Raw genomic sequence first — 21,257 nt, 5'->3', positions numbered from 1 at the left:
GTGGCCTAATAAAACTACATGGTTTTTTTCTTCAATTAAATATCCTGAAATATTTTTGAATCTCAAGAATTAATTTTCATGAAGTTTACAGTTCACCCGAGTTTACACCTATGTATTAAGATTCAAAGTTAAATTGTCCATCTTGTGGTCTTCCTTAATACTTTTTTTTTTTTTTTTTAAATTTCATATTCTGAGTTGGTAACGAGGTTATAGATAAAACTTACGTTTGAGAGCCATTTATGCTGTTAAGCTTTATCTGTTCTTAACTTCCAGAAGTACTGTTCAGCTCTGATAAGACCCTCCCATTCTCGATGGAGACAGTTTCAGCTACTTGCTAGCTCTGAACGTTTAGCTGTGTTTGTTTTGAGGGCAGCAATGAAAGCTCCTCCCTCTTAGCAAACAGACATGGTGGGGGTGGCGGGTGGTGTCACTTGTGGCTCTGTTAAACTGAGGAATCCCTCACTGGTGTAAAAAGCTTTTTTTACATCTGCCTATAGCAGGATGATATGACCAGTGGCTGAAGGGGCTGATCAAACATTAAAAAAACTTAACTACATTTTCATATGTGTTGTTGAAGGACAAGAAATGTTCCATATTAGAAATTTTGTCTTCAGTTGCAATCACTGCAAGTGGCCAGCAAAGCTTGTAAAAAATTAGGTACTTTTGACATATTTTCAGAAGAACAAATTTTAGAAACATCAGTTTCTCCCAAGGGGGAATCCTTGGCTTCTTGATTGTTTGGATCATTAGCATGCAAATCCTCGACTTACTGCTTTAATTATTAAAACTGTTGGGTGTTTTGCTAAGTGGTTAACTTGCATGTACAAGGTGTGGAGAGTCAAAGGTTAAAAAGTCATGCTACGACTCATACAGTTCACCCCATGTTTTTGTACCAATGCTGCCAATATGAATACAGCAGTTAGTATTAGATCTCTAAGGATATATTATTCCATGTCTTTTCAAACTTGGAATCATAGCATAAGCTGGGTTGAAAAGGACCCATAAGGATCATCCAGTCCAGCTTGTCACCCTGCACATCACCATCCCCAAATTGTCCAAATGCTTCTTGAACTTTGTCAGGCTGGTGCTGTGACCACTTCACTGGGGAGCCTGTTCCAGTGTCCAACTACTATCTGCTATCCACCTTTTTCTGATATCCAAACTAAACCTCTCCTGACACAGCTTCAGGCAGTTCCCTTGGGTCCTGTCACTGGTCACCACAGACCAGGAATCAGTGTCTGCCCTTCTTCTTCCCCTCGTGCGGAACTTGTAACTGCAATGAGGTCCCCTCAGGTCTCCTCCAGGTTGAACAGACCAAGTGACCTCAGCTGCTGCTTATAGAGCTTCCCCTCAAGGCCCTTCATCAACTTAGTGTGTCCAAAGGAGGGCAACATTTATACTTTTCTGTCTTTTCTTGCGTGCCCAAAGCTGCCCCCAGCACTTGAGGTGAGGCTGCCCCAGTGCAGAGCAGAGCAGGACAATCCCCTCCCTTGCCCAGCTGGCCGTGCTGTGCCTGATGCCCCCCAGGACAGGATTGGCCCTTCTGGCTGCCAGGGCACTGCTGACTCATTTTCAACTTCCTGTTGACCAGGACCCCCAGGTCCCTTTCCATGGCGCTGCTTTCCAGCATCTCATTCTGCAGTCTGTACCTACATCCTGGATTGCTGCATCCCAGGAGCAGAATCTGGCACTTCCCCTTGTTGAACTGCATGTGGTTGGTAATTGCCCAGTCCTTTGGTTTGCTGAGGTCTCTCTGCAGGGCCTCCCTGCCTTCAAAGGAGTCAGCAGCTCCTCCCAGTGCTGTATCATCTGCAATACATTTTCAAGTTCCTAAGCAGAACCGTTTTTGCCCTGAAGTGCACCAACAGTCCAAGCTACATGTTATTTGTTTTGCTGTATTCCAACCAGTGCCCAGATTAACCATAAGAGGTTTAGTTGTTTTTCTCTTCTCCTACATTCTTTTTAAAGGAGAAAACAGGAACATTTCAGGAACATTTCCTGATTCTCAAAAATTAGCTTTGGTTATCCAGGAAACTGGATATGGCATAGTAAATAAAGCACATAGCAAAGTCATTTAGGTAGACCTTCACTTAATTAATTTAATGGAAGAATTTTATTACAAAGGAGCATTTTGTACTGAAAACTATAGTCCAGTATGATGTATATGAATCCGCATCTACCTTTTATAAATGAAATGTCTTGCTTTCTAGGTATTTCTCGTACTGTATGAAAGACCACTTTCTGTGTTTGAGAATCAAAGTTTAAAGCAGAATGAGGTAGAAGTAGGTCCTGGAATGATAGGAAAACAGACAGCTGTGGGGGGCAGGGAGTGGGGTGGGAGACTGAAGAAAACATTGGTTTATTTAGCTTGGTGTAGTAGACTAGAAAATTGCAAAGAAGGAACGTGAGGAAATCTTGATGCAAGAGGAAATAACATAGGCAGACTATGAATTAAACCTGGTTATAAGGAAGAATAAACTTCTAATGTTGCAAATGTAACATTTGAAAACTGTGGTCTTGATCCTGGCAGTGACAAAATGCTGTCTGTTTGTAATATACATCTCAACTCCTGAATTAAGTTGAAGGTAGTTGCTAGTAAGCTTAGACATAGGTGACTTTAGGATTCCATAGCTCGTTTAATCAAGAATTATATAGTCTTGTCCACTGCAAAGCAAGAATAAAGTAGTTGGCCTAAACCATGGGCATTATATAGAAGGCCAAGTACCACATCTGAAAGGCTGAAGTATCTTAATGTAATCATTTGAAACCTGCTTCAGTGGTGAGTAGATAAATTTGAGTGTAGTTTCATGGCTTACTCGCAGAACTTAGTATGAACTGTATACTTAGTATGGACTGTATACTTAAAATAAGCTCTGGGTTTGAGAGCATGGGTTCTTTTCCTTTAATTTTCCTGTGGCTAATTTGACATTCTGTGACATGCTGTTTATGATGTTTGTCTTTGCATACTGATGGTCTGCCATTATGCAGGCTTTTGTTCTCAAAACAAATGGAATGTGACAGTGTGCAACAGGTTCAGCATGCCAAGAAGCTATTATATTGTGCACACTTGGATAGGTATTCATGTTTCTCTCAAGCAAGAAAAATAAGGCATCTACATGGCATATGGACCAAGGTCATTCTCTGAGTTAAGCTGATAAGGAATTCACAGATGCAAGGTAATGACAAGTATGCATTTGAGAGGTTGAAGGCAAGATGGCAGTGCCCATAAAACTGTCTACACTTCCACTATGTGAAACAACAGCTATATAATGGTGTCAGGGATTTTGAGATTTTTTTTTTCTCAAGAATCTCTTTTAAGTAACTACACGTTTATGGCCTGCTATAAGTTACCTACTGCCTCATGTGTGGTAGGGTGTAGCTTAAAGAAGCAATAAAGCTAAAGGGTCCTCACATTACTGCCTGTCAGGATTATTGTTCGTAATTTGCTGGTGTCAAGAGTGTAAATTTGCAATGAAGTGTTATAGCAAATAAAAGGATAAAACTACACTATCACTTACATGTTTGAGTGGAATACTGTTAAAGCTTTACATATGGCTATTTGACTCTGAGAATGCACAAGCCAATACAATTTACAACATTCGTGATCTGTTTTAAGAGAACAGTGGAAAAATAATGGAAATAAATTGAGTGCTGGTAATGACAGATGATTCAGTAATAAAGCTGGATGTCACAAGTATTCCTTTTTCCTTGCCTTGCAGTTGCATGGGGTAGAATGAACCATCGCTGCTCAAGAGCCAGTCATGCATGACTGTGGGCTCTGTACTCAGGACAGTGGCGAGTATCTGGCCAAACTCCTTGTAGTAGGGACAGGTAGATGGGGAGCTGCTGGACTTGTGGTTGTCTTCCTTTGCACTGTGGTAGGCTCTAGAAGTTTTTAATATGCTCTTACTACATGGGACATCCATTTAATCTCTCCACCAGCTGTTTTAAGATGCTTTCATACCAATGATGATTTTGAGTTGTTCTCAAAATCACATTATTTGCTCTAGTTACATCAAAATGACTGTTGTAGTCCTTTAGCCAGCTTGTTGCACCAGAGCAGCATGTTCTAGAGCTTTCTGACTAAAGACTTTCTGGCTGTACACCTCCTGCCAAAGTGGAGATGCCATTTGAAGTGAATGTGTTGACAGATGAGCAACTCCGGAAGCTTTGGAGGGGAATAGAAAGTCCAGGATAAAGAAATTGTCGGGTGGTATTGGGATGTTAGTAAACTGCAGTTCTGCTACATTGTCTTTATCTTCACTGCTAGACACAAGAGTTAGAGCTTACTGAGAAGCCTGAGGTTTGCTTCTAGTCTTCATCTAGGAAAGCAAACCAGGTTCACAGGATTCATTAATCTGAGCATAAAGAATGTTTAAGAGGACATTGGGCTGCAGAGTTTGGGTTAAGGCATATAACTCAGATTTACTTTTCATTGAGCATCCTGATACTGGAAACTTTATGCACTCTTATATCAGTTTTTTATTCATCTTAGATCAGTGAGATATCTGACTGCTAGTGCCCTTAGTGTTTATTTTGTAATCTTGCTGTGTTTACTCATGTGTCTAAAATCACCTACATGTGCACTGTCCTTGCAGAAACAAACATCTTTTGGCCCTTCTTGTTTCACTGTTGTCATTGTGCATTTTCCCTTCATTAGTCTCCTCCAATTTTTTCTTTCATACCTTTTTACTTTTCTTCAACTGTCAGTGGAATTATTGTCTTCCTGTCTCCATATTCAGGTAGTATCAGTGGCTGAGTATCACCGCAGGATCGATGCTCTAAATAGCGAAGAACTGCGCACACTCTGCAGACGTCTCCAGGTGCCCTCTTCAGTAGTTTAAACCCCATCTCCAGATACTAAAACATCTTTCTTTGTAGTGTCTTGGATCAGGGCAAGTCCTGCACTCAGTGGGTTTGTCTTGTCTACAGCACTACAAGGATCCAGCAGAAAATTCCTTTGTTTTGGATGTATTTAGTTTGTGCAATTCTATGATGGAATCAGTAATTTTATGATAGAATTACTACTTCCACCTTTTTCACACGGGAATTTTCTGTTAGAATTTGAAAATTTGTTCTCAGTACTGCTTGACTTGCAGTGTTGTGTTTTAACTTCTACTTTAGACTGGTGTGTTGTGTTAGAAGCTTCCCTAAAAAGAATGCAAAACAAGTGAAGAATCCAAAACTTTGTTGCATGGGTGTTTAATTTTATGTAGGAATCTTTCATCAAGAATCTCACAGTACATGGCAAGTATGAAGCTTCACAACTTCTGTGAAATAGGTAAGTATTTTTCCCATTATAAAAGCAGATAACTGAGGCCGTTCAACATGGCAAAGGTCATACACACGCACACAAAACAGGACTTTAAAATTAGTTTGGATTTTTGAAGGTCTGTGGATATGGATTGAAACTGGTATTTGCATTCTCTTTAGGTGTTTCATAGTTTTTGGAGAGTTATAAAATTGTTAGCTGCTCTGCACCTTATACATGCCTTACTGATGGAAAAAATACCTCAGATTTCCTTAGAAGCATCAAGTATTTTGTTTTTCTATAGTACTTGGCTGCTGAAAATGTAAATTTTTTTTCTGTGTTTATTTCTTTGATCTTGGTTTTTTTACGTATTATGTAATTACACATAAGCAAACATTTTCTTAGCTCTGATATTTCTGATTGTTTAATAATCAGTAAATTAATCACTTTAAATGTTTTGTAAGTATTGCAATTACACAGATCAATAATGAGCATGAACCTTGAACCCAAAAGCTGCACTGTTACAGGAAAATCAGAAATCTTGCCAAAAAAAAAAAAAAAGCTATTCCTGCAAGTGGTGGTGGAGAATCCCTGTATTAATATTCTGGAAGTGTAGGACTTCTTTCCAAATACCTTTCACCTGATATTCCCAAACTCAAGGTTTAGGCTGACTAGAAAAATCTGATATGATGGGCTGTAGCCTATAAACTCTGCTCTGAGGCCGTTTGGGAGTTGTGATTTCAAATGTGGTGTAGACTGTGTGACATTTACCAATCGTGGAAGCCCCTGGAATCTGACTCTATAGGTCAGGTCTGTGTCCAACTCTGGTGGGAAATAAATCTGCAAATTTTGAAGCTAGAGTGCTTTATTTCAGATTCTTTTGAACAGACACTCTTGACTGCTTCTACAAAGCAGTGTTCTTCCTAGAAGAAAACTGCTTTACTTTAATAATAATAAAAAAGAAAAAAAATCCATCCAAAGAAATACCCTGTTCCTGAAAAACTCTAAACCAAAAAACTCAGTTCCCCACACTACTTGAATCCACATTATTCATGTTTTACATGAATAATCAGAATTAAAGAATAACAAGGGGAAAAAACTTTGTTCTACAGTTGAACAACATTGAACTTCTCTGGAGCTGAAGCAGTAATATGATGGATGAAGGTCATTTAAGATGGAAAATACTTGGACTATGAAATAACATTTTAGAAATAGCACTCTGTAAAGCAGTGTGCAGGTCATCTTTTTGTACATGAAGCTATATGGATAATTGCATTTTTTTTGTTGTGATATGGAAATTAGTGCTTAGTCTACTTTGGAAGTTCTTATTACCTTCCATTGAAAAAAGAAAAGCTTCAGCTTTTTTCTTGCTTGATACTCAGTTTAAGCACACCTTTTCTTAGGCTTAGAATTAATACTGTAATTGAGCTACTGTATAAATATACTTTGATATGTTGACTTTATAAGCCTGTTTTTAAATAACAAGAGTTTGTGATAGGAACTTTTTCTGCAGTTCTTGAGGGAGGTGAAAGGGATGTCCTCTTTTTTTGCTTAGGTGGCTGTATTTGTTTAAATATTCCTATCTGCATTTCAGAGTTTTCTTTGATTTGGCACTTTTTTTTTTTTTTTTAAACTAAGGAGGCCTTTTTCTTTTTTTGTGAACTAAGAAACTTAAGGAACTTACAAAAGCTTGGCGAAGTTTACCATTGTGATATTGTGAAATACTGCAGTTTTGTCCTGTATGTTTAAACTATGAGGGATGTGGCAAACTGGATTTGCCAGATATTTTCTTAAAATTTTCAGGTTTTAATTTGGACAGTCTGGCTTTCAGTGAAACTTGGTTTAGGCTGATAAAATTTTCACGTGCACTTAATCTTAAGATTTCTTTTTTTCTCTCAACATTTTAATAAGTCTTGCTGCAGTCTCTTATCTTACTAACTTCCTTGCTTTGTCCTACTCCTCTGTCAGATTTCACTGTTTCTAGCAAATTTTAAATATCCCTGCAGCTGGATTTATAGATGGAAATTTGTTTGGATTGCAGCTATTCTAGTTATTAAGACTTTGCACTTAAACTTGGAAGTGTCAGTGACTGTTGACTGGGGTAAGAAGCTGTTGTAAACTACATCTGATGAGGAATTTTGTGGCCTCTGCCACCTCCACTCAGTAGGGTGGATAAGCAGGTCAGGTATTTTAAATTACTGCAGGACCCTTCTGCATAGTGCGTCTTTGCCAGACCTCAATGCTCACTATGCAACTTAATTATTATTGCTGCTTTTCCTGCCCCACCCTCTCAATTCTTTCTTCTTTGATTCCTGTAAGTACTCCAGAAGATCAGTTTATGGAGCAGCACTACTCCTAAGGCTCCATTCAAATGGTTTGCTCAAAATATATGGCATCAGTCTTCCCAGATGTCTACTGCATATTTGAAAAATTCCTTAAATACTCTAAAAGAGTATTGATTCAGAAACTACTGAGAAATGTCGGTGTTGAAGTTTTAATTCCAGTCCTTTCTGATTTTTTTTAATTACGCTTAGAATACTATATTATATATTAAAATGCAAAAACTTTTTAAGGCATCTTCTGAAAAGCATTTGAAGCCCTTCAGCTGTGTATGAGAACTGTTTGTTGTTTTAGCATAAAACCCCATAGCTTTCTTCTGAGTAGATGTCTGTGTAAGTTATTGTTATATAGCTGTATATAGCTATATAGCTGATGTACCAGTTTGCTGTCGGAAACAGTGGAAATCTTGGTCAGATCAAATCTATTGGATTTCTAAGCTTTTGAAGGACTTGCATAATTGGTAACTGCATGATTTTAAACCTGAGAAGTTTTATCTTGTCTGCTAATAGGTTGGCATATACTTATTTTCTTGCTATTCTTTTTGTAGATAACAACAAGAGAAGATATCAATTCAAAACAGGCAACAAATATCAAAACAGACCTGGAGCCTGAAGCATTCCGGCCAAATCTTAGTGATCCAAGTGAATTACTACAGCCAGAACAAATTGAAAAGGTATGGACTTAGATGTATCATTCTTTGCTCTTGCACGTTAATGTATCCCAAATGCTATGACTGTCATGTAAAACATGCCAGAAGAAGACCATGTGTGATATTAAATAGAAGACAATAAACTCTATATATTACAAAAGATGGCTAAGACCACTGAGTTCAACTGTTACCTCAGCACTGCCAAGTCAACCACTAAATCCTTTCCCTAAGTCTTACGCCTCCTTTAAATGTTTCAACAGGGATGGTAACTTAGCCACTTCCCTGGGTACCTTCTTCCAGTGCTTGACCACTGTTTTCCTAAGATCCAATCCAGGCCTCCAGTGGCTCAACTTGAGGACATTTTCTCTTTTCCTGTTTTGGGAGAAAAGACTGACTGTTAGAACCTATTTTCAGGTAGCTATAGAGTGATGAGGTCCCTCTGAGCCTTCATATCCCCAGGCTTAACAACTCCAGCTCCCTCAGTCCTCTTCAGACCTTTCACCATCTTCACTGCTCTTACTTGGACACACGCCAGCATCTCAATGTTTTTCTTTTAGCGAGGGGCCCAAAACAACACACAGTACTTCAAGATGTGGCCTCACCAGGGCTCAGTACAGGGGGACAAGTCATGATTTTATTCTCGGCCACCTGAGCACACGCTTTCTCATGCACAGCTCTCTTCAAGCAGCACCCTTAGGTCTTCTTCTTCTTTCCAGCTACTCTTCTCCCAGCTTGTAGTGTTGCAGGGACTTTCTGTGACACAAGTGCAGGAGCTGGCACTTAGCCTTACTGAACCTCATACTGTTGGCCATGGCGCATCAGTCCGGCCTGTCCAGATCCCTCTGCAGAACCTACATATGCTCCGGAAGATTGCCACTTTTGCCCAGATTGTTGTAATCTGCAGACTGAGGATGCACTTCATCGCCTCATCCAGTTCATTAGTAAAGACATTAAACAGCACTGAGCCCTGGAGAGAACACCACAAGTGACTGGCCACAAAGTGGATTTAACTCTATCCAGCACCACTCTCTGGGCATGATCATCCAGCCAGTTTTTTACCCACCAAACAGTGCACCTGTCCAAGCCATGAGCAGCTAGTTTCTCCAGGACAGTGCTGTGGGAAGTGGTATCAAAGGCTTTACTGAAGTCCAGGTGGGCAATATTCACAGCCTTTCCCTCTAAGCAGGTCACCTTGTCATAAAGGAAAATCAGGTTTGGCAAGCAGACCTGTCTCTCATGAGCCCACCCTGGCTGGGCCTGATCCCCTGGTTTTTCTGCACATGCTCTGTGATGGCACTCAAGGTGCCCTGTTTCATGATCTCTCCAGGCACCAAGCAACCTATCTTGTAAATGGACACCACATTTGCTAACTGCAACATCCCCAGTTACTCTGGAATGCTGGGAACAAGGGAAGTGGGTCAGTGAGCATATCTGCCAGCTCAGTATGTTTCCTTGGGTGGATCCCATCTGGCACCATAGACATTTATGTGTCTAAGTGTCAAAACAGAGCATGATTTGTAGCTAAAATATTGCCTTTTTTTATCCTAATTTTGAATGCACCATGTATTCAGACAAACTCTTGTCTGTCTTTGCTCTACTTTCATTCTTTCTTGAAAACATCTGTGAAAACACTGCAGTTCTTGCTGTCCAGTCCAAAGTGATTTCATTACAAATGTGTTAATTGAAGTTTTGGATGAAGAAGCACAAGAATAGGGCAACAAGCAGCGTTTACCCTTCAGCTTGTTACCTGCTGACTTGAGTGATCTACTTACTTAATACTAAGACATTGGTGGGCCATGTAATATTGTCATGCAAGAATAATTATATGGATAAACCTTTTAGAGACCTTAACAAACATGTTCTTTAGCTGATAAATCATTCTTCTGCAGGTCACTAGTAGGGGTAGGAAAGAGAACCCTGCTTGAGTGACCAAAAATAGAAAATATACATTTGAAATTTCAGGTTTAGTTCTTAGGTTTTAAGACCATGTAAAAATGCTTGAGCAGAGCATAATCTGCTTTCATTTACACATAATACGTTCTCAAATATAAAGCATATATTAAATAAAGGGTTGTAATTTTCTTGTTAATAGCTCACAAAGTCTCTTCCGCCACGAACTATTGGCTATCCATGGACCCTTGTCTACAGCACTGCAAAGCATGGCATGAGTTTGAAGACGTTGTATCGGACAATGATGGGATTAGACACACCTGTGCTGTTGGTCATCAAAGACAGTGATGGACAGGTAGGTGTGGCAGTAGGAGACCCATGAAGAATAATATTTGAGGAGTATAAAGGAATAGCTGATGCTTCAGTCTATCATGGGAGATAAAATTTTATGTATTAAGCAAATTTTCTCCTTAGAAATGTATCACTCTTAAGCAGTCCTCCTACATACTATATGTCTAGGAAATACTTTAATGATTTAAGTTAGCTGTTGTATTGCAAGAATCTGGTAATATCCAATTAATTAATTTAATTTTATTTTTTTAATGCACTTAAGGCACAAGAAATACAGTCTCTAAAACTTTCTGATCCTGGAAGGTCTTGTTGAGTTGGGATGCTGTTAGCTGTGGCTAGTGCTTCTTTTTCTATTCTGTGGCTGCAGCCAACATCTTTCAAGAGCTGTACTACCTTTGTTACATTATTAACTTGTTCTTTGAGTTTCTGTATTTGTGCTCTGTTTGTCTTTGCCTGGATTATGAATTTCAGGAAGTGGCACACATCTCACCATTTGAATAGCAAACATCCTCTCTTGAGTAATCTAGTAATAGTTGAACACTGCAGGCACTATGAAACTTCTTTGTTCTTTTTCTGCAACTTCTGTGTTTGCTTGTGGAAGCATATTACTGCTGTCATGAAAAATTGACTGAACTGCCATAAAATCCATAGCATTCAGTTCACTTATCTCTCCCAGTCTGGTAACCACAGTTTTTATTTTCAGGAAGCATGGTCTCATTCAGGGGGTCTGAAAAGAGCAAATGAAGTTTTTTTGTATTCAAGTCACAACATTTTTGTTTCCTACCCCAGAGGTCCCTTGAAAAGAAAAATCCCTTCTAACTCTCCACTAGTAGTGCACGATTTCCCAGAAGTTCGTAAAAAGGTTTTTCTTCATTTACCTTTTAATCTTGAAGACAAAAACTATTGAATATACTTGAAATGTCTCAGCAGACTCAGTCTCATAACTGTACTTTGGTGACTTCTCTAATTCACTTATTAGCTTCTCCAGATAAATTAGTAAGATATACCTGCTTCCTTGTACCTGATTATCTGTCTCAGCTGGGGCTGTCTTGCCACCACTATGTAGTAGTTTCTGTTGCTGAAGGAGTTCATGTTACTTTCTGTGTATGAGCATCTTGGCTTAAATGTTCAAAAAGTGTCTCAGTTGCCCTGTCAAAATATGGAGTTCTTACATATGTCATATTTTCTTCGTATGTGTGTGAAACAAACTTTGGTGAATCTCAGCTTACAGCCTTATACCTAGGAATATCTATGAAGGTTTCAAGCATTTGCCAAATCTTACCTGGGATCCACACAAGAGGGGGAAAATCTATGTCTATTCAATGAGCAGCATATGCGGAAGGAGTGGCTCAGATGAGTTTTACATGCTCAGTCCTTCACCAGTGTAGTGGGAGTGGTGTTTTAAGTCGCTCTGTCTCATGTCATTACTGAAAAATGTCTGCATTTGACAGCAGTAACTTGATTTGCACTCTTTCTGTTCAAAACATATGGAAATTCAACAGAGTCTTTCTCCTCTTCATGCAAGGATCTACAATCATAAAAATTAAGACAGTGGTAACCAACTATGCTCTTTGATTATTAGTCAGGGTAATTAATTTTATTTGTGAAGCTATTGATCTTTTTGAAAGAGGTCAATTTATTTTTAATGTCATGAATATTCCTAGTATATAGTCCTTTAAAACTGCTTTCCATTGCTGAAAAAGTCTCTAAGCACTTTATAGGAGAATGTGTCCAGGAATAGTTCACCATCAGTATGCTAAGATAAATGCTGTATATGCCCTCCAAAAATGTGTTCTGAGACCCCAGGTGGTTATTCATACCTTACTCTCCAGGATTGCTGCCTGTTTTCTAAGATTCTAGTTCAGATAAAATCCTAAATGAGATTCAGCCATTTTGAAAAATGACAGAATTATGACCAGATAGTTTCTTGACGTTTGTTGAGCATACCTGCTCAGTCCTCTTTGGTATTCGTTGTTCTGCTCACTCTGTGTCTGATGTTTATGAAAGATACTGGAATTTGTTGTATCCTTGGTTCAGGCACTTTTCTTTTAAACTAGAATGAATTTCTTTCCTGGGTTGCTTCCCCTGAGACATGTTTCTTTGTTATCCGTGATTATGAAGACTGCATTTTATTATGTTGGTAATAGGTTGAGTAAAGGAGCAAGTGTATCTTGTAACTTTTCATTGAGTTCCATTAAAGGCTGCTAAGCCTCACCCTACTGAATTTTTGTTCAAAAACCTTTTCTATTCTTGCTTTCTTTTTCAGATCAATTAATAATTTTGTTTAAATGGCAGTTAAAAAAAAAGGAAAAAAAATCCAAGCAAATCCACTGACTTTTACAAACTTTGTGTAAAAGCTGAGGCAGTGCCTGGCTGGAATTTAAAGTCACTTAAATTGCCTGCTCCAGTCTATTCTAGGAGATTCTTTAATAAATGTGTCCATGATATTTGTAGCTGCTTCATTACAATTGTTATGGATTGTGTATCTACTGGTATGTGCCTCTGTTAATGAACTCTGACAGCCATTTAAGAAGAAATTGGTACCTGATTCCTGAACATGAGCCACTAAATAAGTGGTGGTCTAGAAAAGGAATTAACGCACTTAACCACCTCAAGGACTGTCTAGTTTTATAAAAAGTCATTCTTCAGATGGTATGCACTGTAGAAGTGAGAGACATAGAACCTAGGACCTAATCTTAGTTATCCACCCTAACAACTAGCCACAAAAATTAGATCTCATGGAAAAATCCTAGGGACACTGCTTCTCAAGAACTAAAAAAACTGTTGGGAAGCAAATTGCACTTTTTCTGTAAGGCCTTATTCTTTACCCTAGTCCTCACCAAGCCTTTTCACATGGCCTGCCATATTACAAAATAGCTATGATCAGCTTTGTTGCCTTTTCCTGAACTTCCAGTTCATTCACCAATGATTTTTAAAGGACCCTCTTAAAAGGGTGTTCTGACAGAAAGGTGATCTTTCAAGGCTCAGCTTGAAGCATATAGAACATACAGAGATTGTCAAATACTGATTCCTGAGGGTACTCAAAGCTCAACTGGACAAAACTGAGTCAACCTAATAGCTTCAGAATCAGTCTTCCACTGAGTAGGGAATTATATGGGAGACTGTCTGAGGTTCTTAGTAGCTAAATTTATTCGATAATTAGAAATAAGGCTTCTGATTCTCCCTTAGGAGAAAATACATAAGATTTTCTACATGGAATGTACTAGTTTTGTGTTTTACTGGATATACAGATAACATCCCTGAGAGGATTCAAGACAAACACTGGAGTAAGTGTTGTGTGAAAAGTTTACACGTGTAGAGGCTGAACTGAGATAGTTTAGGTTTGACAAAACTCTTGTTAATTTAACTGAAGGTTAATTCCTCTCAAGGAATGTCTGTTATTAATGAAATCTTACATTTATCTTTTTTAACTTCTATTTACTTACTAGATTAGGGTCAGCCATAAGGATATTTATATGAAGTAAGGCATGTCATAAATACTTGAATGTAGCTTAGAATGTATGAATGTACCAGAACTGCTGCAGAGTTATTCAAAGAATGACTTGAGCCCTTAAAAGAAGGTAGCATACAGAGAACTCGAATAGTTTGAGGACTAAAAAATAATTGCAAGGGTTCCCATTGCTGGGAAATAGGCATGTAGTTATTTAAATATGGAATATTATGTATTTCACCATCAGATTTTGTTATATTCATTGATTAAACTAAATTTGAATTCAGTATGGATTTTTATGCTAAAAAAATGCTCTATTTAAGGTCACTTATCTGCATACACTAAGTACAGTCTAAGGTCACAAAGTGTTTGACAGAGAAAAGTAAACACCCTGTTTTTGAAGTCTAGTCTACTGACCCAGATGCTTGAAATAACAAAAAGGAAAGTGTCTCATCTATCCTGTTTTTTAGTGTTTGCATGTGCAAAGACAGTATGAAATAGGCATAAATGACTACAGCAATTTTAAGTTCCTTCTGACTCATCTTTGAATTTTAACCTTAACAGTTACGTGTAGTAAAACTACAGGTAGTAAAGATCGGCTAAACATTAAATACTGTCTTGAAGCTCAAATTCCCATGAGTCCATCTAACCAGTAATGGGCTAAAAAAAGAAAAGTATAAAAACCTGTAGGGATTGATAACATTAGGAATTCATATCAAGCCTACCTTGGACTAAAAATATAAAGGGGAAAAAAAAAAGTATCGTCTGGAAACAAGCAGGAAAACAAACGATTCATTTATTCGTAATCACCTGATTTCCCCAAAAGCAAAAATATAGTAGTTTCTTTCTCTCTTAAGCCTGTTCTTGACATTGAGACAGTGGGATAGTAGAGAAATTTATTCCTGATGTTGGATCCTAGATGTTGAATGAAATAAATACCTCTGCAAAAAATAAGTTTGGTCCATTTTTCCTGTGAACTTGCATTAAAACAAGGGTCTGGAAACTTGCACCTCAGTTCATGGATCTTCAAGTGTTTAGACTGAATTTGCTCTTTAACAGTTTGTCTGAAACTGATACAGGTCTCTGAAAAGTGAGCACCTTTAGCTGACTGTGAAACTTCATTTCATCCCCTTGTCAAGTGAGTTTAAAAATTGTTCCAGAGATTATAAGCATTGGTCACATGTATGTTCAAAGGTAATTCTTTCCACTGATGTAAAGGAACTATTTTACACGAGTCAACTAACTTGTCAGTATAGTGACATTTTGTTCTTAAAAATGGTAATATAAAGAAATAAAGTAGGAGTAATATGAGGAAATTTCTGTTAGTGCTGTGACTAAAGAAAGTTTGGTACACAAGTCCCACTTTTTGTCTGCTCTGTAGCAATGGAGTCAAAGCAATGACTTCTCAAATGTACAGTACTACCTGTATCAAATTAATTGTTTGCTGTTGTGCATACTTTTTAAAAATTAGTAAGAGTTTATTGCAAGAGAATAATTCTTGAATTCAACAAAATGTGAGCACATGCTAGCTCATGTCCAGATTTTCATCCATAAAATCCCTAAGCTGTTCTCTTCAGGGCTGCTCTCAGTGAGTTCATCTCAAAGTCTGTACTTAAGTTGGAGATTGTCCTGACCCAGGTACAGGACCTTGCACTTGGATTTGCTGAACTTCATTAAGTTCACACAGGCGAAGTTCTTCTCTGCTGTCTCTCTGGACAGCATCCTGTCCTTCTGTTAAAATCTGTCTTTGTTGTAAGACAGGATAACCAGTGCTTACCTGGTATTTGGACTGGAATTAATAAATCCTGTGGAAGATAACTCAGCTACAGCTAGGAGCTTGCTGAAAATAGCACAGTGAAGTGAAATAGGAGCTATGTAAGAAGGACCTTTTGATCTGAAATTTTGAATAAGTATATATTGGTTTTGAGAGTTTTCTGAGTTTACTTTTTATCCATTAGATTTTTATTTCTTACTATGCTCACATATTATTGAAGAAGAGTGTTCTTACTTTCTCTTGTACCACAAAGCACAATAGCGTGCACTCAGAACTGTGGTACAGTGAAATTCACAGAGCAAATTTCAAATTGACAGTATTTACATCCTGATTTATCAGTTACTATCATTAGAGATTCTTAGATTCTGTGTAGTTTCTCTGAAGCATTTCTTGCTCTGATGTATTTTTGCTACAGGTTTTTGGTGCACTAGCATCTGAACCATTTAAAGTGAGTGACGGCTTTTACGGCACTGGGGAGACCTTTATGTTCACTTTTTCTCCAGATTTTGAAGTAAGTAGTAATGACTTTGTATGCTTTTGCTCCCTTCCCCACCACCATCCCAAGGACATGATCTTACAATACTTAAGGGATAAATCTAACTGTAAATCAGACAAATATTACAAGTTGGCCCCAAAAAAAGTCATCACACTAGTTTTTTCATGGAATCTTTAAGTGCACAGTGAATTGGTAGTGTTTGCATGCTGAAGAACACGTGCTAAAGATTTTTCTACTGTTGAAATTCTTCTAGATGTCTGAAAGTTCACAAACTACATCCTTTTTAGGGGCACATCATCTAATCTAAGCATATTTTCTTGGTATTTTTCATTGTGTAGGAGTTTTGGTGCTCGAAGACAACCTGGTTTAGAATGGTCTTGTTTCAATTAGCGTAAAACCTCAGAGAATTGTCTGCATCTATCAGTTTCCTGAATTTTCTGTATCAACTTCATTAAACTGGCCTCTAGCCACCCGTAGTCTGTCTTTACTGGTGGTTGGTTTCCTTTCTGCCCAAATGAAAAGTTCAGATATTTTTACTTGCTAGTCTGTTTTGTTTTTTGGTTTTTTTTTTCCTTAGGTTTTTAAATGGACAGGAGACAACATGTTCTTCATTAAAGGAGACATGGACTCTCTTGCTTTTGGTGGAGGAGGGTAAGTTACAAGTAGAATATGTTAAAAATATTTGTCTAGACACCTTTGGAAAGAAAAATTGGAATTCACTTCCAGTTTGGTAGCTCAGGACTCAACAGTTACTGGTGAAGAAACTGTAGTATGTCAGGTGTTTGGCTTCTGATGCTGACAGGAGGTTTGTCTTCCCCATAGTGTGGCATAAGGTTTCAGCCATGCAAAATTACGATTCCTTCCATGTTTGACTTGTATGTGTGTCTTCCTGTATTCAGAATGGACACAAGATGATTGTGAAAGGATGTAAATGGGAAAATTATTTATAACTAGAAGGGGCCTGAATTGAAACTGAATCATCCCAAAACATGCCAGGGTCTCCAGAAATCATACATTGTCTTGTCCTGTTTTTTTTCTGTCCATGCAGGTGCATATGCTTCTGGAATGTTTTCCTTATTTGTTTTCAGCATTCTCTTTTAGATATAAAAATGCTATTATGTCATCCCTTTAATAAAAAATGGAAAAGGCTGAAAACCAAGGAATTCTGTTAGCTTATTTCAGAATATCTGCAAAAGGGTTATTCCCAAATTAATAATAAATAATAAAAAAATATAAAGTCCTTGTAGCATAAATTTATTAAGAGCAATGAGGTACTTTTGTTAAAAACTAATTCTTTAATTCCTTCTCATTTCTAAATTTTGAATGAAAAATGCATTGGTAAATTCAGTGCTTACTCCCTCAGTCTTTTGCTTTAATACATTGTCTGTCTTGCAGAGGAGAATTTGCTCTTTGGCTTGATGGTGATCTCTACCATGGAAGAAGTCATTCATGTAAAACATTTGGGAATCACACACTTTCTAAGCGAGAAGACTTCACTATTCAAGACATAGAAATATGGGCTTTTGAATAAGTATTTCACAATTTCTACAGGTTATTGTCCCAAACCTGACATGAATCAGTGCAGCTTAAAAATCCCTAGGAGCAATATAATGTATTTTATTTATCTGTTTTGGGGTTGGGTTTTTTTTCTAGTTTTTGAGTGTGGCCATTAGTTATTATTTTTAAATAGCAGATGTTTTTTCATGTTTTTGCATCTGTAATATACTGTCATACTTTTTCTAAGCTATAGACTCTTTTACAAAATACTGACCTTGTGGACTAAAAATTAGCATTAGTTACTTTGAGCCTTGTGGCCTGCAAAATTTTCTTATCCATATTACAGTTGCCTCCCAGGTTTCCCACGCACACCTTTCCTGCAATCCTACTAGGGGGCTGCTTCATTGAATATAGCGTATTATTTTTGTATTCAAATTATGTCTATGAATGAAGTTGCCCTCTGTGAACCTCTAAGAAAGCTGCGTGTGGGTATTTGGCAGCAGCACTGCAGAGATTGGTCCAGATCAATGATGGGTTATTCAAGTGGTGCCACAAATGGATGAGAAGCTGAGCATTCCTTCTTAATGCATCCCAGTACACACGTGGTGAAGTTAGAAGATATCCAAAGTCAACAGTGCCACTTGTCTTGTTTCTTGTTCAGGTGTAGAAAAAAGTCAGTTAATATGTGTTGTTAGCTGCATGCTGATTGTATTTAAAGAGTGTTTTGCACATGCTGTTAATGATCCGCAGGTTTGGGACAAATACTGACGATATTGAGCTAAGTGGCAAAGACTTACAAAATAGCAAGAGAATGTAAGAATATGATAGTTCCAAAAAATTAAAAGTCTAAAGCAAGCAAAACTCAGTGAACAATTTGTAGCTATAGTAGGGCATTAAAAGTACAGAAACTGATACATCTTTCTTCAACATAAAGTGTCAGATGTATACTGTTATACTGTTGTAGCCGTGTAGCACATCAGCTCCAAGAATATAGCTTATTCCTGTCCAAAGAAAAAAAAAATAACTTGTGATGTTTTTGAGTGGGGGTCTATGTTGTAAATTTACAATTAGCACCAGCTCTGATTAAAATGACATCATGTATCATAGGTAGACAATATTGTAATTCAGTAGACTTGTGGAATATGCAAACTTACTGTCATGTGACCTCAAAAAATATAAATGACAGGCTAGAATACAGTTCCAGTAGCTCTTGTCCACTTTTGTAGAAAACTTGATAAGCCATTGTGGCAATAACAGCTCAACAAAACTGTTTGTTTCAAAGCTTTTATTCTATGTTCTGCAAATAAAAAAACAAAAACAAAAAAAAAAGAACAAAAAAAATGCTGTTAAGTGTGACAGTGACTGACTTTGTGCTGAAATTTCAGCTATTTCAGACAAACATTGTATATTATCTTGTAAATTAATGTTTAAAGTAGTTTTGTTATTATAGAAAAGTGTTGATTGACGGGTTGCTTATAGCACTTTAAATTATTCTAGAAATGGAATAAAAGCCAAATGGATTGGCTTACGTAGATGTAGTTGTATATTTCAAACTATTTACATTTCTGGAAAGTCAAAAAAGAAAACTTATTTGAAGACAGCTTACTGCTATGGTAACAAGAAAGGGCAGATGTTTCATCTATAATATGCTAATGCACCATATGAATAGAAAAACAGGGCTTTGTTTCCTGTCTCTGTGTATATCTCTTTATCCTTATTAGAACTTAGTACAATGTGTAGAGTAAGTGTTTACAAAATAAGGAACTGTAAATAAATTGAAATGGCTTTTCTCCCCTTTGGTCTTCCACAGCAGTATTATTGTCTTTGTGGAGTTACAACTGATGATTAAAAAAAAAAAAAATCCTGTAATGGATTTCAAGTACTATAAGCTCACAGTGATGTATAGCAAATAAATCTAAATATATGTAAAAATAAACTTGAGTTGGAGTTTATTTAGAAGGTGGAGTTTATGTAGAAGCACAAATGCTGTTTTTTGCTTTTTAACCACTGAATGTATAGATGCATTTTCTTATCTTTTTTTGGTATTTTGGGGGTTTTTTAAAGCCCAGTGGGAAGCAATGGGAATGAAATGCGTTGTCTTCAACCATTTTGAAGAGGGAGAGGGGAAAAGTCTCAGATCATCCTTGCTGACAAAACCGTTAATTCAACTCCATAGTCTCACTATCCTAAGTTCATATTGCAAATAAAGCAAATTTTAATTTTTTAGAGGATGGTGTGAAGAATTTTATGAAGAATTATACCTTGAAGATTAACTGAAAGCACACAAAAATCTTCAGTAGCTGAATGTTTCCAAGTATTTGACCAGTCTTGGAAAAGCAAATAGGAAACAAAAAAGTGGAAGTCAAGGATAGTGTTTAATAAGCAGTACGGTAGCAATCATGCTTGTAAAATAGTAAGCTAGTTACGGAATAGGAGGACATTTGATTTAAAGCATAAGTGACTGTGGCAACACTTGGTGCAGCAACTAGCTGTGTAAGGGATCTACAGAAAGTAGCACGTCTGTTTAGGCAAGACCATGAATTTTATTACCAGAGGTGTAGTTAATTTCTGGATGGCAGACATAAAAGACACTGTCTTGATGTCCCTTCTGCTTTCAATTCATTATCTTTTTTTCTGCAGTAGGATTACTTTCCCTCTTTCCTGGCAAGGTTTGTTTCTGTGGTTGTGAAGTTTTGGGGTTTGACCCATTATCTGGAGTTTGCTGCCAGAAGACCATCTCAGCATACAGTACTTGGCTGGATTCACTGAGTAACTTGATGTTTTATTTGGGTAACTGGGATCCAAACATGGGATTCTTAAAGCATAATCTTTTGGCTCTGAATCCCATCTATGCTACTGCTTTTGTGTAATCTGCAAAAAGGTCACAATTTATGACATGTGGCTTGTGCTTGCATCTTCCTGCTTACCTATTTATTTTGCATTAGAGTTATTTTTTGTACAAGAATTAGAATGTCTGCATAAAATTTGATCTTGGAAGATGAGCAAGAACATGGACTATTCCTTCAGTTTCAAATAAAAATATAAGTCTTGTATTTCTCACTCAGTATTTGAATCTTAAATCTCACTTTTACGTTCTGTAAGAACAGATGTCATCAGGGTATTTTACTGTTGTCACTGCAGTTTGGAGCTCAATTAAGGGAACAAACCTTCTCTTTCTCCTCTTAAAGAGTGCATGCTACTGTAATGATAGACATCTACACTGTGCTTCTGGAGCAGAGAGGAATTGTCCAGCTGAGGGAATGATGTACACTTCGTGTAGTATGTGCAAATTAAGTGCAAGCCAGTCCTGCTGTCTGTCTCACCGCAGAAGTACCAGTGCCTGCTCTGCTTTCTGCTGTCCTGCTCACCTTACAAGCTTTGTACTCATAATTTACTTTCTCCTGTGATAATTACACTGCTAATAGTACACATGCTGTTGAATGCTAAACTGCTTTGTGCCCTGAGGTGTCAGCAGTGGCTTTCGTTGAGATGTTGGGGCAGTACAATGTGTATGTAGCAGCTGAAATGGCTGTGAGGGGAGGGCCTGCCAGTATCTGT

At 37.6% G+C, this 21,257-nt stretch overlaps 1 protein-coding gene across 17 annotated transcripts in view; it reads left to right on the top strand.

The window, feature by feature from the left end:
- The window catches only part of OXR1 (oxidation resistance 1), a 270,959-nt gene extending 251,324 nt beyond the window's left edge, over nucleotides 1–19,635 (top strand). For 12 of the 17 annotated variants that reach the window (XM_040084391.2, XM_058423322.1, XM_040084435.2 and 9 more), the window contains 6 exons: nucleotides 4,743–4,823; nucleotides 8,139–8,264; nucleotides 10,333–10,485; nucleotides 16,122–16,217; nucleotides 16,780–16,853; nucleotides 17,598–19,635. In XM_040084391.2, coding sequence (XP_039940325.1) covers nucleotides 4,743–4,823; nucleotides 8,139–8,264; nucleotides 10,333–10,485; nucleotides 16,122–16,217; nucleotides 16,780–16,853; nucleotides 17,598–17,733 — 666 coding nt within the window. In that variant the 3' untranslated portion in view covers nucleotides 17,734–19,635. The remainder of the gene's footprint in view (nucleotides 1–4,742; nucleotides 4,824–8,138; nucleotides 8,265–10,332; nucleotides 10,486–16,121; nucleotides 16,218–16,779; nucleotides 16,854–17,597) is intronic. The other 5 variants (XM_040084399.2, XM_040084419.2, XM_040084454.2 and 2 more) reach the window with 1 other exon arrangement.
- Nucleotides 19,636–21,257: the final 1,622 nt, after the last annotated feature.

This window comes from Hirundo rustica, chromosome 1, assembly GCF_015227805.2.
Source record: "Hirundo rustica isolate bHirRus1 chromosome 1, bHirRus1.pri.v3, whole genome shotgun sequence".
In the NCBI taxonomy this organism is placed as follows: Eukaryota; Metazoa; Chordata; class Aves; order Passeriformes; family Hirundinidae; genus Hirundo; species Hirundo rustica.
This window is presented reverse-complemented; position numbering and strand designations above follow the sequence as displayed.